The sequence below is a fragment of the Mauremys reevesii genome, linkage group 2, assembly GCF_016161935.1.
Source record: "Mauremys reevesii isolate NIE-2019 linkage group 2, ASM1616193v1, whole genome shotgun sequence".
NCBI classification, from domain to species: Eukaryota; Metazoa; Chordata; order Testudines; family Geoemydidae; genus Mauremys; species Mauremys reevesii.
This window is the reverse complement of record NC_052624.1, coordinates 229,058,566-229,078,146: the sequence shown is the minus strand read 5'-3', so window position 1 is coordinate 229,078,146 and position 19,581 is coordinate 229,058,566. Positions and strand designations below refer to the sequence as shown.

Sequence of the window (19,581 nt, the reverse complement as noted above, 5' to 3'; positions counted from 1 at the left end):
ATACCAATTAGCAATTGTGTATAAAGGACAAGTCAACAAAAGTTTGAGCAACAGCTTAGACTTGAAAGACTGAGTGAAAGAGAAAATTTTCAACTAGATTGTCCTTCAGTTTCTGTGCTCTGTTGAAAAGCTGGTATAGTCCTCCCCTAGATGTGGTTATATTCCAGTTGTGAGTGAAGAGTTTTCTGTCTAGGATGTGTTGTTTTTTTCAAAAGCATTTTATAATTGATAAACATTAGACAGCGATAATGTTACACAGCGCTGTCGTGGTCATTATTCATCCATATTCATTTACAGCCCCAGGACCACTGAATTATTTTAATTCTTATGGCAATTTCCAGAAGGAACTTAAAAAACTTCTGATATCAGTTCCTATTTCCAAAACTAGCCACCCAACACCAGAAAGGAATTTTTAAAATTGTGCAGCTATCTTTTATTTTAAAACTAGGCCTAAATTTTGTCCATGGTAAACCCACACCTTGAATATTCTGTGCAGTTCTCGTCATCCCATCTGAAAAAAGATAAATTAGAATTGGAAAAGGTGTTGAGAAAGGCAATAAAATGATGAAGGGTATGTAACAGATTCCATATGAGGAGAGATTAAAAAGATTGGGACTTTTTAGCTTGGAAAAGAGACAACTAAAGTGGGGCGGATATGGAGGTCTATGAAATCATGGTGTGGAGACAGTTAATACGGAAGTGTTATTTACTCCTTCACATAACACAAGAACCAGACACCACCCAATGAAATTAATAGGCCACACGTTTAAAACAAACAAAAGGAAGTACTTCTTCACACAACACACGGTTAACCTGTGGAACTCATTGCCAGGGGATGTTTTGAAGGCCAAAACTGTAACTTCGTTCAAAAAAAAATTAGATAAGTTCATGGAGGATAGGTCTATCAATGACTATTAGCCAAGATGGTCAGGAATGGAACCTCATGCTCTGGGTGTTCCCTACCCTCTGATTGCCAGAAGCTGGGAGTGGATAGTGGGGATGGATCACTTGATAATTACCCCTTCTGTTCATTCCCTTTGAAGCACCTGGCATTGTCCACTGTTGGAAGACAGGATACTGGGCTAGATCAACTTTTGGAGCTGAGCCACAGGCTCATCAGTCGACCAGGAGCTGATCTGGAGATCACCTACACTTGGGTCTATTGGTTTAGGAGTGACTGAGACATACCTAAATCCCAAGTGTTTCATTTTCTAAAGTCAGTTTGAAAATCTTATGTCTACACTACAGCTTATGTCGGCAAAACTTATGTTGCTCGGGGGTGTGAATATTCTACCCCGAGTGACATAAGAGCATGTGTTCACAGTGTTATGTCAGAGGGAGAAGATTCTGCCACTTACAGAGGTGGGTTTTTTATGACGGGAGAGCATAGAGCATCTTCACCAGATGTGCTGCAGCTATATAGGTACAACTGCACTACTGCAGCTCTGTACATATAGACATGGCCTTAGACTCACAATCTTTGATCATACCAGCAGAAAATTAGGCACATCCATCCCATGGCACACAGTGGTCATGAGAAAGCCTACCTCCAACTCTTTAAATATTATAAATGTGCCTAAATGGGAATTAGGCACTGGAAAAGACAAACAAATCATCACCAAAGTTCCTAAATTCTGCCCTTCATTCTTCAAAAAAATAGTATATATTGTGACAGAGTTTCTCCTCTACCTTGGTGGCAGATTTGCACACCTTAGTGATCTTCCCCTCTGGTGGAACCCGCAGTCTGGGTCAACTCCTCCTGTATCTGATCAGGAGTTGGGAGGTTTGGGGGGAACCCAGGCCCACCCTCTATTCTGGTTTCCAGCCCAGGGTCCTGTGGATTGCAGCTGTTTATAGTGCCTCCTGCAACAGCTGCATGACAGCTACAACTCTCTGGGCTACTTCCCCATGGCCTCCTCCCAACACCTTCTCACCACAGGACCTTCCTCCTGGTGTCTGATAACACTTGTTCTCCTTAGTCCTCCAGCAGCACTCCCACTCCCACCTTCTCACACACACTTCCTCTCCTCGGGCTCCCCCTCACCTGACTGGAGTGAGCTCTTTTTTAAACCCAGGTGCTCTGATTAGCCTGCCTTGATTGGCTGCAGGTGTTCTAATCAGCCTGTCTGCCTTAATTGGTTCTAGCAGGTTCCTGATTAATCTAGTGCAGCCCCTGCTCTGGTCACTCAGGGAACAGAAAACTACTCATCCAGTGACCAGTATATTTGCCCCCTACCAGACTCCTGTACCCCACTGGTTTGTGTCTGTCACCATATTTAAAAATACAATTCTTGTTGTTTGACGTTTACTCTCTACCAGCAGAATTCTGATGGGTGGTGTACCAAACAGTTCAGTAAAAATGAAGGTGTCTTTACAAAAATAAACATCATATATTTCTTATTTAAACGCTCTGTATAAAGAAAGATTCACAATGGCCGTATAATGTTTATTTTATTACCATCTGGTGCTTTGCAATACATTGTTAGTATTCCAGTCTTTAATAGGTAGACTAAAAAAATAAATCATATCTAAAAAAGTACACAGTATTAGTTTAACCCATAATCAATATAGTAACTGACTCAAAGTCTGCTACATAGATGCTTTACAAACCAGAAAATACGTAATTCAAATCCACATGTCAAGAGATTTAACATTAAATTACACGTTATTTTTAACAAAGTTAAAATTATCTAACCACATGGCTTCTAGTTTGGGAGTTTTCAAAGAGAAACTGTAGGTACACTGTATGAATGTATGTATTTATATATATATATATATTAAAAGCAGTAATGCTCTAGGACTTTTACTGAGGAGTTACAAAAATATGTTCATCTGAAAAATATTGGCATCTACTTCAATGCAAAAATTAAAACATTTTTAAGTGTTGCACAAGCTTAATTGACTTCACACACTCTACGGTGTTACAAACGGAATAGTGCTGCTGTAATCATTTTAAACTGACAAATATGTATTCATACAGTACATATATACATACACTAGATATGTTGTGGGTATAACCATGACTTTCAATTATGGGTAATTGCAAATATGTACCAACCTGGGAATCCACTACCTTGTGCATTTGAACTGTGGGAGGAATAATTTTCAAGGTGGTATTTCAATTCTAGGCAAAAAAAGATTTCTAGCATGGAATTATCTTTTCTGGAGGACAGTCCTAGAAATGACAACTTGGCATGGTCAGTCACTGGGCAATTTGCAGTTGCTCATAGGTATTAGTATCTGCGCATCTCTTATGTATACAGTACATACATTTATACACACATAGCAGGCACACACAGAGACTATATGCAAAAAAGCCCACATCAGTTACAGGCAGAAAAAATATCCTTAACAAGTTATGTTCTTGAAGGAAAAATGGTTAATGAATATATACAGTATATAAAAATCAATGCAGCCAGTTTACAAAAAATATAATAAGTGAGTTCAATATTTTTTTATACATCAAAATCTAGATATCCTGAGATCGGTAGGTATTTCCATCTAATTTACAAATGCTTGGTGTACTGATGGAGTACAATTAGAAAAGCACTATGTGCGATTTTCAATGAGCACATAGAGAGAAAACATTTAAGGCAATGTGTTAATTTTAAGAACTATCCTGCAGACAGCATATTAAAACAACAATAGTGAAAATAAGCAACTATGCTGGCAGACACAAACCTGCCTAGCTGCAAAATTAACAAGTAAAGTATATTTGCATAAATATACTACAACTTTAGATTTTAAAGCTTCTAATTTTGAAGCAAACCAATGATACTTTCCTATTTTGAACTATTGTTTAACTATTATGCAACAGGACAGGTACTCACATCTTCAGGTATTTGTCTTCTTATATATACAGTATATCTAACAATGGATTAGTGATACAAAAACTGATGCCATTCACCTATCATTTTCTTTCAGTAAAAGCAGAACCATGAGGCATAATAAAAACTGAATTATTGAAATCCTATACTGTACATGGGAGTCTAATAAATGAAGTTACTGATTGAAATATAATTATTATCGTTCCTAATGGAATTTAGTTTGTTGGTTTAGAGCCAAAACAATAAAAAGAGTAGCTCTGGCAGCTCTTGATTGCACTAAGAAGTTAAACTGAAGCACTTATGCTGAAAACCCAAAGAGGTTTGTCTAAATATACTAAAAAGTTGTCTCGGAGGGTGTGAAATTGAAGTTCTTTTTGCTGATAGCAAAAACACCTTAAATTTGTGTATATCTAATGCAAAAAACCTATGTTTGACAACTAGAAACTGGAATTAATTCATTATCTTACATTTGTACATTTAAAATCTAAAAGGACAACATAGTAAGTGTTATGACATTTTTAATTTATTCAGACTCTTAATTTTGAGGAATAGACTGGATCAGTGCTCATTTCACAGAACCAGGACTTTTGAACAGCCAATAACATATAGGTGGCAGTTACAGAAACTATCCCAGTCACTCCAGCTCTACCCTAGAATAAAACCATAATCTTCCTCTAGACATGAATGTTGTAATGGATTAACTATTTCATGGCTATTAACCTTTCCTAGATTTTCCTAGATTTTCAAATATTCTATATATCCTTCACAGAATGAAAATTGTTATTACTCCTAAGATGCAGTGGCAATTACATTTATATATATACACACGTATTTATTTAAATTTTCTTCACAGATGTGTTTTAGTTGAGTTGTATGAAAAAATAAGTTACACACACCAGTTATCTTCCCCAAATTGCTGTAATATATTGCAGTACAAATAAGCTACATAACTGGTTGCAGAAGAAAAGAAGATTTAACAATTCCTGCAAGTTATCACTTCTTGTCACTTGCAAGCATAAGAATTTATGAGAGGATAAACATAATATGTGTGATGAGAAACTATTTTTTAATCCTGTGTGTGTACATACCACGAGGGGTAAAGACATCCGTCACAACGTCAGGTATGAACATTTGCCAATCTGAACTAATTGCGACTTAAATGGGTTAGGATGTGTGATTTATTTGGAAAATGGGGCCAAGTGCGAGGATATGCAAACTGCAAGATGTCTGCAACTGAAATAGTTAGGATTGGGATTTTCAAAAGGTGGCTAAGCAAGTCAGGCACCCAATTCCCATAGAAATTCATTTGGAGTTGAGACCTACACCCTTTAGGTGCCTTTGAAAACATTATCTAAATACCTACATTCCTTCACAGCACACGCCATTGGTTCTAAGAGGTGGAAGTTGCTTGCATAATGAGCCTCTGAGAGTTGCATAAACTGTCAAAAATGTGTTTCCTAGAGAAAGTAGAGCTGGGCACTCACCCCTTTTTGTCTTCCCATCCCCATAGGTATTTGGAGCATATAATGTAAAAATAGATGCACAAACACAGGGCCAAAATCTTCAATGCCTACTCAGAAAAAACTCTAACTGAAGAGTTTGGTTCAGTGACTTTGTCTAATACCAATTTGACCTCAGTGTTTAATAAATATCTATTATCTTGTGCTTTCAAATGCAAACAAAAGCCAATCAAAACAACCATATTATACAAGTGGCATATTTACACTCCTGCACTGTCAATGTGACTCAGTTAATATTCAAACATAGGGAGCAATAAAGTAGCATCTCCTTATTTAGTCCCTGATAACATACGTTCACATGGCAGATTCACTTCACTAGGATATATCATGCAGCAATATCAATTTCACTCACCTGATAGCACTCTTGCCTCTAAATAAACATGTTATGTAGTCCAGTCTCACATGAAGACTCGGGCTCTTACTTAATGATGACACCATCATACTGAACATGTGCTACACAGCTAGGGGTACCATCCCCGGCATGACAAAATAGTGCATTCCATGTATTTCTTGTATCCAACCAAGCAGAAGCTGAAGAGCTCTTGCAACTTTCTGAACAGAGATGGGATTATCATAGCCAATACTCCCTCTCTCAGTAAAATATGCAAACTGTGAGATTCTCTAACTATAATAGGAATTATATGAAACCAAACCCCAGCCCTTTATTTTCTACAAGTGTTGGGTCATCCCAGAAAAAGAATCCAGGTTTTCCTATTTCATGTATATCTTATCATGAGAATAGAATTTTGTGTTTATCAAAACACATCAAAAAGTCACACCTTCCAACAAGTATTAGAAGGGTGTAAGCATACAGAATGGAAGGAAAATTGTGACTTTATGAAACATTCAGTGTAACATGTTTTTGTCACAGTTCAAGGAAATTTAATAGATTTTACATTTAAGCTTGGATCACTACTTAATTGGTATGAATACACACACACACTGCAGCTATATGTGCACACATATACACCTGTGTGTATACAAAAATATTTACTTTGTTACCAAAATTAAGTTCTTTATAGCAAAGTCAAAAATACTGAAGAAGGTAGGCATATTAATTTCTCTTTTGGAGAAAAGTAATAAACCCACTGTATGTCCTACATAAAGAACACTCTTTGCAAAGTACAACTCTGTATTGACATATTTCTGTATGAGTTAGAGTTAATAAATGTGTTGAAAATTCATAAATAAGTAAATATGGATCTGCTAAATCTCTGATGTAGAGGTTTTTGTGCCAAAGCATGACTATAACTAGCTGTAGTACAGAAAATACTTATACATTTAGATTATATATGCTACTCTCTAATATCTAACTATTACTAGTAGCAATATTTTAAAACATCGTTTTTGCTTTAATGTGTATGAATGTGAAGGGTAATTTTGGTGCATTTATTTTCTCTAAAAACACTTTGGCCAGAAAACAATTAAACGTGTATATTTGTCATGGTCCCTCAACATTCTCAATACAGTCTGCAAATTAAATCCATAACATTATAAAGTTACCAATCTCCAAAACCAACAACTTCTACAACTGTAAAATGTAACTGACAAAATATTGTATATGCTGGTATAAAAATATTAAGCTTCAAAACTATGCTTTATCTTAAATACTCTAAAATGCAAAATATTCCAGTTTAAAGCTAGAAGTTTGCCCTTAGCTCAATGTACACTGCTTAGCTATTATAGCATGTATAATACTGTACAAAGATATACACTATTGTTTGAAGACCCCTGAAATACAAAAGCACAACAAGGTATATTTAAGACAGCTTTTACAGGTCAAAGTCTGAACTTCTTTCTAATTATGGGTGGAAATCGGACCCATAATGTCAATTTTCTCTAACTGAAGTTTATTTTTCATTCTTATGGCAACTTCAGAAAGGGTAAAACAGCACCATCAATTCACTATGCAGTAATAGGCTTCTTTAAACCCAGTACAACAATCAACCCCTTAAGACATAGCTGAGTTTACTGTGTTGGAGCTAATTCTGTAAGTATTTATTCACATGAGTAGTCAGGCTGAAGTAAATGGGACTACTTGTGAGATTAATTCTTATTTTTAATAGGCATTTACAGCATATACCAGAAGTGTTAATTTCCTTATTGCTAAAAATTAGGAAATTATGATAAAATATTGGTGGGAAAGAAGGGAATTAGCAGTGCATGGGACATCAAATGTGGCAAGTGTCAAACTCTGGAGGATTTATTTTAGGCTTTTTTCCCTTTTCGAGTTCATTCTGTGAACACAGGAACAGCTTTTATATGGTTCAGATGGAATGGCTTTGCCATTAGATTTTTGCTTTCATGCTGCTGCCAATGCATAATGGGGTTATTTGCGTTGCTGAACTGGCCACAAGAGATACAACCTGATTCCAGTGTAAAATTTCCAGGTAAAAACCCATAAAGTTCCTGTTTTATGGAAGGGAGACCATAGTGCATTGAGTCCAGAAATATTTTCTCCAGAAGTCAGTTGTCCAATGCTGACAGAAAAATATTAAGGACAGACACTTCTTTATCCTGAGTGAAGGGCCTCTATTTGTCAATTCTCCAGGCACGTTCTACTAGAATGCCATTTAATTTTGCTGTATAGTCCAATGTCTTAAAAGATGGTACTTGATTACTTCTTGGGTAATTCTCTTCATTCTTCCCCAGCAGGAGGTGGTGGCTGGCACAGCTTGTATAATCTGGCAAAATGAAAAAGAGCCATCATATTAGTCTGGGAGTACTGTCTTTATTAAAATGGTCTGACGGAGGCAAAACAAACTAAATCTGAAGTTATATTTTGGTGATCCAGTTGCTACAAATGCAAGCTGCAAAGTCAGTCCTTTCTCTCCATCACTCAAACAAGCAGAAGCCAGTGACTTTTGTAACCTCAGCTCCACTTAGGACAGCTCTGCTCTCTACTTTGCCTTGCCCTCTCAAGGACTGCAGTACATATGCACAGCAATTTGCGGACCCAATTCCTATTGGCCAGCCACTACATGTTTTATTAACTGTTTATTTTTTTCTCTATTTGTACGTCTCCTACAAAATGCTCCCATTTGGTCTTGGGTTCCAGCAGACTAAGACAGACATCAGATGCACCACAAGTACATATGTCAGCCTTTGAATTTTGGAGAGAGAGACATTAACTGAAGTCAGATAGAGAAATTAAGGACTCAAGGTAACAGGTTCAATGAAAAAAGAGATCAATACAGTCTGAAATAGTTGTGCTGCCAGTGTTTGTCAGCTCTTCCATTTATGAAGACTCTGACATTTCTATTAAGTCCTTTATCACAGGTTGGCTTTTAACAAATGTTTGTAAAGTTATCATCACATTAATACACCTCTACCCCAATATAACGCTGTCCTCAGGAGCCAAAAAATCTTACCGTGTAATAGGTGAAACCATGTTATATCGAACTTGCTTTGATCCACCGGAGTGTGCAGCCCCGCCCCCCCGGAGCGCTGCTTTACCGTGTTATATCTGAATTCATGTTATATCGGGTCACGTTATATCAGGGTAGAGGTGTACCAAAAATAAAGGACAATTATTCTGACTTGAGGCTCACTATAGCAAGGATTTTTCTGTTCCATGAGAAAGGGTAGGGAAATGCCCATCGCTTTGCAGCATCTCCCCTCACACTGCAGCACTGTGACACAGTACTAAGAATGGTCTAATCTGGAGTCTACATATTTCCTGAGAGAAAGTGCATCATTGCAACAGGTAGAAAGAGATAATAAAAGGAAGAGACTAAGGAGTCTGGCAGAGCTGGGAGGAAGTGTGGCAGAATCCAAAATGAAGTGATCATTGCACATAAAGGAGTTAGATGTCAGGAGATTGTGACATTGACAAAGCCAGAGAGTAAGAAATAAAAATATGTTTAATGTGATTGAGTATTATGAAAGATGCTGATACCTACACTTTGTGGTTTTGTGGTACCTGAATTTTTGCAAGGAAGTTTGCAAACTTCCAAACCAAACTTCAAATATCTTTAGAATCACAGAAGATTAAAGTTGGAAGAGATCTCAGGAGGTCATCTAGTCCAACCCCCTGCTCAAAGCAGGATCAAACCCAGCTATATCATCCCAGCAAGGGCTTTGTCAAGCCGGGCCTTAAAAACCTCTAACGATGGAGATTCCACCACCTCCCTAGGTAACCCATTCCAGTGCTTCACCGCCCTCCTAGTGAAATATTTTTTCCTAATATCCAACCTAGACCTCCCCCACTGCAACTTGAGACCACTGCTCCTTGTTCTGTCATCTGCCACCACTGAGAACAGCCTAGCTCCATCCTCTTTGGAACCCCCCTTCAGGCAGTTGAAGGCTGCTATCAAATCCTCCCTCACTCTTTTCTGCAGACCAGTTTCCTCGGCCTCTTGTCATAAGTCATGTGCCTCAGCCCCCTAATCATTTTTGTTGCCCTCCGCTGGACTGTCTTCAATTTGTCCACATCCTTTCTGTAGTGGGGGGCCTCAACAGTGCCAAAGAGAGGGGAATAATCACTTCCCTCGATCTGCTGGCAATGCTCTTACTAATGCAGCCCAATATGCCGTTAGCCTTCCTGGCAAGAAAGGCACACTGCTGACTCATATCCAGCTTCTCATCCACTGTAATCCCCAGGTCATTTTCTGCAGAACTGCCGCTTAGCCAGTCAGTCTCCAGCCTGTAGCAGTACATGGGATTCTTCCGTCCTAAGTGCAGGACTCTGCACTTGTCCTTGTTGAACCTCATCAGATTTCTTTTAGCCCAATCCTCCAGTTTGTCTAGGTCACTCTGGACCCTATCCCTACCCTCCAGCATATCTAACTCTCCCCCCAGCTTAGTGTCATCTGTGAACTTGCTGAGGCTGCAACTCATCCCATCATCCAGATCATTAATGAAGATGTTGAACAAAACCGGCCCCAGAAGAGACCCTCCGGGGCACTCCGCTTGATACTGGCTGCCAACTAGACATCAAGCTGTTGATCACTACCCGTTGAGCCTGACGATCTAGCCAGCTTTCTATCCACCTTATAGTCCATTCATCTAATCCATACTTTTTTAACTTGCTGGCAAGAATACTGTGGGATACCGTATCAAAAGCTTTGCTAAATTCAAGATATGTCATGTCCACCACTTCCTCCATATCCACAAAGCCAGTTATCTCATCATAGAAGGCAATCAGAGTGGTCAGGCATGACTTGCCCTTGGTGAATCCATGCTGACTGTTCCTGATCACCTTCCTCTCCTCCAGGTGCTTCAAAATGGATTCCTTGAGGACCTGCTCCATGATTTTTCCAGGGACTCAGGTGAGGCTGACCAGTCTGTAGTTCCCCGGATTCTTCTTCTTCCCTTTGTTAAAGATGGGCACTATTATTTGCCTTTTTCTCTAAGGATTCATGGGTCGGACACTAGGTGGGTTCCGCCTTGCTGCCAGAAGCAATAAGAGGGAACTGAGAGAGGGTTGCGCCTGCTCTGCCCTTTCTGTCCTTGTAAAGGAGCACAATGTGGCACAGGTCACTAACATGGAACTAACCAACACCGCTATTCAAAAGGCTTTGATCTCACATGTTTGAGGTGCATGTGCACCCATGGTGGGATCCCTGCTGACACATATACTTGAAGCAGCAGCTCAGATACAATGCAGAGGAGATTAATTGTCAAGAAGTGATGCCTGGTTGCTCCATAAGTGATTTGTATAAGGAACTCATAAAGTAGTCTGTTCTCCTACTGGAGAAAAATTGGTGGAATCAGAGTTGCCAGAAAGAGGGGGGAAGCAGATGGTTCCTAAGAAGGAAGGGCTGGGGAATCCAGAAGATACTGTGTTAACTGGTTGGGAATGCAGAGACTTCCCCATGGTTAGACAGCTAAGGGGAAACAATGGCACACATTCCACATTAAAAAGCCTCTCATGCTCCAGTTTATGTAGTATGAATTTTAATGTTTCTATTTTGGGGAAAACAAAGATAAAACTTGCTAACACAAAATGATATAAATTCAGGAGATATTTCACACTACTGGTTTTACTTCCAAAGCTTTTAACACTTGGGTAACAAACTCCCCACCTTTGTAACTTATCAAATTGTGGTCAATTTCATTTTAATTGTTTTGGAGTTAAGCTCAAAAAAAGGAAAAAACACACACACACACACACACACACAGTTTTCTCTTTTAATTATTGATCAGAATCCTGAAGTCTCTCTCATATGAAGCTTTGTTGTTTTCCATTGTTTATGTTCTTAAATATTACATTGTTTCCTTACTGGAATTTTAACACCTCAGTGGGTCTATTATCTACATATATTCCTGTTTATGTATCTATACTATATCACTGTGTAATTATTATTCAACAACCGAATATTAGATTTTAATCAAACTGAGAGACTGTAAACAATAAGACAAACTTCAGAGTAAATTTTCAAAGTATTGCATGAAATTTTAATTCTGCAACTAGTTTACTGTAATTGGAGTTATGTGGTTTTAAACCTAAGTAATTCTCTGGATATTAAGAAGCCAAACTTTGTCCATAAGTACAGTGAAGTCAATTTGAGCTGTATGCTTGTGACTGGGAGAATGATTAGGCACAAACTAGACAAATCATGGTCTCGAACACAAACAACTGATTCTACTATTTAGTTACCTTGGGACTGATTGTGGTGTTCGGTCCCTCACTCCTAAATTCTTGGCAGTGTTCTGCACTCTTGCTCCCTGCAAGAAAGAAAAAAGATTTTGCTTCACACCAAGCTAATGCAAGTTTTAGTGTACCTACTGGGTGTATAATAGGCCAAGGATTAGATTTATCAATAAATAAACTTCACTATTGATGTCCTATGTAAATAATTATTTTCTTTTGAAGGCAACCAAGAAAAACACTTTCTAATAAAAGCTACTAAATATGATTTTATAAAGGTGCAGGAAAAGAGACACAGCTGCTCTGTTCTTTCAGCTAATAACTACTCTTTCACTAACGTAAAAGCAGATACAAACAAAGATCTTCACAAAAAAAGTTTAACATTTAAGTTGTGAAGAAGCTAACAACTACACTACTCTCACACTGCTGATTCAGTTTTCCTGGCATTCCTCGCTCTTCTGGAGTTCTCACTCTTCCACAATTCCCATCGCAATCAGTGTGTGTTCTGAGTAAATATTACAGGTTCCATCCCACACCCAAGAATCCTCCTTATGAGCAATTGTCTGTTTAAGCACAGAAAAGGATGGCCTGTGCTTAAGGCACTAGATGAGGACACGGTAGATATGGGTTCTATTCTTGGCTCTGACACAGTCTCCCTGTATAACCTTGGCCAAGTTACTTACTCTCTCCGTGTCTCAGTTCCCCATTCATAAGACAGGAATAATAATGCTTTCCTACCTGACAGGGATATTGTGACAATGCATTCATTTAAGCAGGAAAGCTGCTCAAATACTAAATTGATGAGCAACACAGACAAGTGGTGCATCAATGGAAATTCATTAACCTGACTTTCCAAAAACAGTCAGCAAACAATGGCAGATCTACTAGACTTATTATTATTGCTAATCAAAAAGAACAGCTCTAATAGACCTACTATTGCAATTTTTGTTTTCTGGTTTTTAAAGGAAGCAAAACCTATTCATTCTCTTTCTCTCTCTCTTTCCCCTTTTTTCCCCAGGTCAAATGCAAAACAAAATGAAGACAACAAATAACTGCACATCAAGATATAAATAGATTAATCTCATAATAATTAAAGTGAGAGAATATCAAATTTGTGTGGGATAGAGGTAAAGTTGTATCTAAAACAAGACATCTGTAGTGACAAACCGTGCAAAGGTATGGCTTGGCCACTGATTGGATTGAGTATTAGAGTGAGTAAATAACTTGCATTTTGGCTAAAATTTGGTACCTCAGTCCACTACCACAATAAAATCCCCAAAATACACAATAAAGGACTCAAACTAAAGATGGAATAGACTAAATAGTGGCAGGCAGCAGGTATTCACAATTAGAGTAAACAGACACATGCAACTTAAAAATCATTGTTTTGTTATCTATTTTTTAAGTTTAATGGTACTGAAGAAAAAAATAACCCACACTTATCTACTTAAACAACTCTAGAACAACTATGAAAAATTAAATTCACTAAATGGTTCATAAATAGCATTGCTTTCATGTTTTATAAAGTACAATATATTCTGAGAAAGCAAAAATATTGATTAAACTTTTAACATTAGATATTGCCAGAACACACATCATTGGTACATCTAATTTGAAAAATCCTGATGCCAATATCTCTATGACACATGAAATTCTACCGTCATTAATAAACCACTTTGAATTGGTTGACATTGGTATGTATATATCAAAGATAAATTGCTGATGGTCAAGATCGATGTGATTAACTTAACTGAATACCAGTGAATACATAATATATATGAGAATATATTAACATTAGTCATATGTAGATCCTGACTTTTAACACTGTAACTGCTTCCGAGGAAGAAAAATAACATTTTTATTTACATCACCCACTAGACAAATTAATCCTAATATCTAGCTAGCATAGTAAATCAGAAGTGTTGATTTCAAAGGATTCTGGTTTTATACATCCATCTAATATATTGTTTATTAGGAGAACAAATTTGACCTTACTTAAACCACCCCCACCAACAGGTTCATTTTTTCTCCTGGGGGCTGGGAATCAGGATTACTGATAGCTTGCTATGTGATCCTTCATCCTCCATTTTAGTACATCTACATCACTTGCAAGTTTATTTTTTATTCAAGAAATAATTTGCTTTTAATTTTTTCTGCACAGCTAATATTTTTAAACCAATAACAATCTGCATGTTGAAATTGCTAGTCCCATATTGGAGTAACAGCACAGTTAAAGGGCATTAGAACTCTTTGCTCTGTGAACCAATAGTGCCTGGGCTCTCATAGAAGATGACCTTTCTCTTTGGGTAGAGAAAGTTCCATCACGAGATCTGTAAATTGATTTATGAAGTGGTATTTCTATTGTCGTTAGGAAAAAAAAGACAGGCCCACTCTGCCAGGACACTTACATAAGAGTGGCCATACTGGGTCAGACCAAATGTCCAACTAGCCCAGTATCCAGTCTTCCAACAGTGGCCAATGCCAGTGCTTCAGAGGGAATGAACAGAACGGTAAATCATCAAGTAATCCATCCCCTGTCATCCACTCCCAGCTTCTGGCAATCAGAGGCTAGGGGACACTCAAAGTATGGTGTTACATCCTGAATCATCTTGGCTAATAGCCACTGATGGATTTATCCTCCATGAACTTATCTAGTTCTTTTTTTGAACCCCGTTCACAATACTCCCAGCAATGATTTTCACAGGTTGACACTTGTTTAAGGACGGCAAAAAGTGACCACGTTTTTGTGACATTCTGTACCCCAAAGCAATACCCTGGCACCCTCCTATTTACAATGGTGATATAATTATGTTTTGTGCAAAATACACCTTGTAAGGTATCATTCTAAAAGTATTGATCTGTTGAACATTAATATCCCATTGGAATATATGTGCTGTCATTGTATCTGAAGTTATGAATATTAACTATGTACCAGTATTTCAAATGTGTTTGCTCCTATAGTAACTTCCATAACGTAGTTTACATCCAGTCTAGCCAGCACATTGTGAATGGGCTATTTAAGCTAATGGCCCAATAAATGAACACAATGGGCCATGGCAAAAGCTTATCCTCACCTGATGGACTTTTCTGGGGACGTTCTATCCAGAATATGGGTAATGGCCCCTGCTATGACTCATCGAAACATGCAAGGGCATGTGACTGGAACATGTGATACTGGAGTCCATCTTTTGCCTGTACTTTTCCACTAGCTGTGCCTGGGGTTTTTCTTTGGGACAATGAAGTTCCCACCACATGGAAGAAGCTATAAAAGGGGGGAGTGACATCATCACTTGGCCTCACTTCTCCCACAACTCAACACCTGGAAACACTGTAGGAACAAAGTCTGAACTGGGGATATGGTCCCAGGCTGAAGGGGTTTCTAGCCTGAGTATGGCAGATTGTTTGTACCATCAGGGTGAGACACTGCTTGATTCAAATCCTGTCTAGTGTAGAGAACTTAGATTGCAATTTTGTTTTATTTCTTAGGTAACCAACTTTGATCTGTACACTATTACTTACAATCACTAAGAATCTATCTTTCTGTAGTTAATAAATCTGTTTTATATTTTTTTATCTAAAACAGTGTGTTGTTTGAAGTGCAAAGTGAAATCTGCTCAGGAACAGGGGCTGGTGCAGTGTCCTCTCCACACTAAGGGCGGGGCAAACTGGGTAATAAACTTACACTGGTTAGGCTTCTGACCAGGGCTAGATGGTACAGCTGTGGGGTCCTAGGCTAGGGAGCTGTGGAGGATTGGCTGGAGGCTCTCTATTGTTGGTTCATGAGTGGCGGGCAAAAGCACTCATGTAACTGCAATTGGGTGTGTCCATGCTTATATATGACTGTGCAAGTGCAAGACCTGGAGAGGATTGCAGCTTGTCAGAGCCTCACAGTGTGAGAGGGGGCCCAGATTGGTATGCCAGAGGGCTCAGCAGTATCCCAGTTCCAGGTTGCACTGCAGGGAAGTCTGTCACAGTTTTGAAAAAAAGTAGTTTACATTTGTGCCTATATAATCAACTGAGCACTAAATCTGTATCGCAATGTTATGGAAAATGCAATGTTATTGTATATCCACATTAAAGCAATGAAAAAATGTTACTCAGGGTAAGACAACGCACATAATGTTCCCAGGCTTTTCTGCCCACTTACCTTTTCAGTCTCCTTCTCCATATCTTCTTCCATGTGGACTCTATGCAAACTATGAGCTCATCCACAAGGCTTCTAACCTCTCCACATTTAAGTCTCTCTTGAAGACCCACTTTTGTCATGCTATTTACAGAGAATTAAGCTGACTTGTTTGTGTGTGTGTGTGTGTGTGTGTGTGTGTGTGTATGTGTATAGATCAGGGGTCAGCAACCTTTCAGAAGTGTTGTGCCGAGTCTTCATTTATTCACTCTATTTTAAGGTTTTGCCTGCCAGTAATACATTTTAACGTTTTTAGAAGGTCTCTTTCTACAAGTCTACAATATATAACTAAACTATTGTTGTATGTAAAGTGAATAAGGTTTTTAAAATGTTTAAGAAGCTTCATTTAAAATTAAATTAAAATGCAGAGCCCCCCGGGACCGGTGGCCAGGACTCGGGCAGTGCAAGTGCCAGTGAAAATCAGCTTGCGTGCTGCCTTTGGCATGCGTGCCATAGGTTGCCTACCCCTGGATAGATATACACACACACACACACGCACGCACGCATATAGCTTTTTGTTGTTCCTTTTGTCCTGTCCTCTGTTTACTTGTCTATTCTTAGATTGTCAAGTCAATTCCTTGGAGAAAAGAGCATCCTTCCTGAATGTTTGGAAAGTGGCTACCATGTAGTGATAAGAAAATTTTTAACAATAACCTCATATGATCAGTTATATCAACAGCTCAGCTCCCCTAACTATTACACATTCCAGGTGTTTGGGAATACTACTGAGGTCCCTGTTAAGGTTTTGTATTAGAATTCAATCTTGACAACTTTGGAGTATATATTGCTTTTGGGGATGTGACTGGAGATGAAAATGAAAGCTTTATGGAGTGTTTGAGTGTGTTATTAACAGAGCTGTAGGCAATATGAATGTGGAAAGGAATGCACAAGTCTTTCTCCTTAACTTTTTTCCATGCTTTTAAGGTTTTGGGTTATGTCCTGATGCAACCTTAACAGCCATTAAATGTAGTTTTTGTTCGTTAATTGCCTAGTTTTTAATACAGCTTTGTGTATTTCAGTAGATAGTGCCCCAAAAGTCATGGAGAAAGGAAACTGTACCTGCCTGGGAATCAGAGGAATAAACCACGCTGCTGAAGCCACTCAACTATGTTGACCCTCCTGAAGGGTATGAGAGGCTATGATGTATCTCAGTAAATTTTTCGTATCTAAAATATTTCATCCCCATTTAAAAGTTACTGAAAGCAAGTACACCAAGAGCAACCCTCCATATTTAGCAGTGACAACATAATTGTCAGCTGGAGGGAAACTCTGTGAAGGAATCTGTGTCACCTTTCCCTTTCTGAAACATTCCATAGCCTCTCATGGACTACTGGACATTGGATACAGCCGTGAGGGGCTGCAGCAGCAGGGTGCATACCTGCATTCCAGCATCAAGTCTGTCTTTTGCACTCCTCCTTCCTCTCGGTGCCCCCCCCCTTGCAAGTATGAAGCATACACCTCAATGTTCAATCCTGCCAACATGCAACACCTGTAAGTGTCACAGCTTGTCAACACCAAGAATGGAACCCTTCCAGAGCTAAAAGCATAAGTCCTTACAGCTTGTGCTATAGAGATAGGTTCTCAAGCAAAGAGCTGTCACAGACTCCTCTCCTCTGTGTATTAGACACATGCAATGTTGGAGTATTAAAACAGCGTGTGAGGGTGATAGGATTTGCATTAGCAAAAACCCCTTTAGACACCTGTTTTTTTGTGAGTTCTAATTCTGTCAGGAGTAAGCCCAAGTGTTAGACTCTATTATTTGCGTTCACAGATTTTCATGCTTGAACAGTGTAAAAGCAGGTGGTTGTTCAGTAATTTATACATTTAAAATTATTGTAGACTGGATTAACTAATGAAAAGCAGAAGTCAATTAATTTGGATGCATTGGTGGATTCCAACTCATCCCTATAATACTACCTGCAATAAACAGTGCTCTGATCCTCAGTTCTTACAGTACAAGCATTTGTGGACTTTGAATTATAAATGATGGGGCAATTGCACTGAAAACTGTGTTCCAACGGTACAGCCCAGACAATTAATTATGACATTTGTGTTACATATGATTATAGCCCTATTTAATTTAATAGGAAAAAAATCCACTTCCTGAGGTTGCCCTATTTAAGCAGGTTTCCTCCATTATCCACTTTGGATGCCCTCAGATGTGTTGGGGTTTGTCTATATGGTTCCAGCAAACTCACTGGAGGGGTGTGATTTGTAAAACACTCTAACATGCTGCACTCTGTGTAGATCCTCTTGGTGTGCTCTAAAAGGTACCTAGTTCACATTCAGGGTCTAATCTAACAGTTTGTCTACATGGTGGGTAATGCACACTACAGGAGCGTGATTTCTAAAGCTCACTAATGTGTTGCAAATTAATTGGGCCACATAGACCCTGCTAGTGTGTATTACAAGTTCCCCTAGTGCAGGGGTAGGCAACCTGCGGCACTCGTGCCGAATGCGGCACGCGAGCTGATATTCAGTGGCACTCATACTGCCCAGGTCCTGGCCACCTGTCTGGGGGGCTTTGCATTTTAATTTAATTTTAGATGAAGCTTCTTAAACATTTTAAAAACCTTATTTACTTTACATACAACAATAGTTTAGTTATATATTATAGACTTATAGAAAGAGACCTTCTAAAAGCTTGAAAATGTATTACTGGCAGGCGAAACCTTAAATTAGAGTGAATAAATGGAGACTAGGCACACCACTTCTGAAAGGTTGATGACCCCTGCCCTGGTGCATTTTAATATAGTGCTGGTTCCATTATTAAATTATGGTGTGTGCATGTAATATATGGTTAAAACTAATAAAACAAAATAAAATGGAGACAGGAGCCAGATTATATTAAGTAAAGTCAAATAACATATATAGCTTTAGGATGAAATTCAGCCCTGTGCAGAATGATTGCACAAGGCCTTTCATACTACTCAAACCCCACTTGCTCTAAATCCTTAATATAGAGTGCAGAGAGCCTTCCACACCCTCTGCATGGTGATACATTTCACCCTTAGTTTGTGTTTGTATTTTCTTAGTTTGAGTTGAATTACAAGATTCTCTGAAGATACATTAAATGGCACAGGGTATATTGTACCCACTATGCAACTAAAACATTTATGAATATCTGACTAAAATACTTCTATAGTGCGTGTATTTAAAACAATTATTCTTGTTCCCCTCCCCCTCAAAAAATCTAGTGTCTTGCTAAATCTACAGTAACTCCTCACTGAAAGTCGTCCCGGTTAACATTGTTCCGTTATTAGGTTGCTGATATATTAGAGAACATTCTCGTTTAAAGTTGCACAATGTTCCATTATAAGGTTGTTTGGCTTGCCCTGCTCTGCCCGACCGGCATTCCAGCCAGGGAGTGGGCAAACCCCCAACCCCACTTACCAGCAGGAGTGCTAGGCGGGTGGAATGGGGCAAGCCCCAATGCCCCAACCCAGCTACGCCCCGCCT

At 38.7% G+C, this 19,581-nt stretch overlaps 1 protein-coding gene across 2 annotated transcripts in view; it reads right to left on the bottom strand.

Moving 5' to 3' along the window:
• Positions 1–2,432: 2,432 nt before the first annotated feature.
• Positions 2,433–19,581, bottom strand: part of PREX2 (phosphatidylinositol-3,4,5-trisphosphate dependent Rac exchange factor 2) — a 290,193-nt gene continuing 273,044 nt past the window's right edge. The window contains exons 39-40 of one of the 2 annotated variants that reach the window (XM_039522700.1): positions 11,949–12,016; positions 2,433–8,031 (exon numbers count right to left, since the gene is read on the bottom strand). In XM_039522700.1, the coding sequence (XP_039378634.1) occupies positions 7,986–8,031; positions 11,949–12,016 (114 nt within the window). In that variant the 3' untranslated portion in view covers positions 2,433–7,985. The remainder of the gene's footprint in view (positions 8,032–11,948; positions 12,017–19,581) is intronic. The other variant, XM_039522701.1, reaches the window with a different exon arrangement.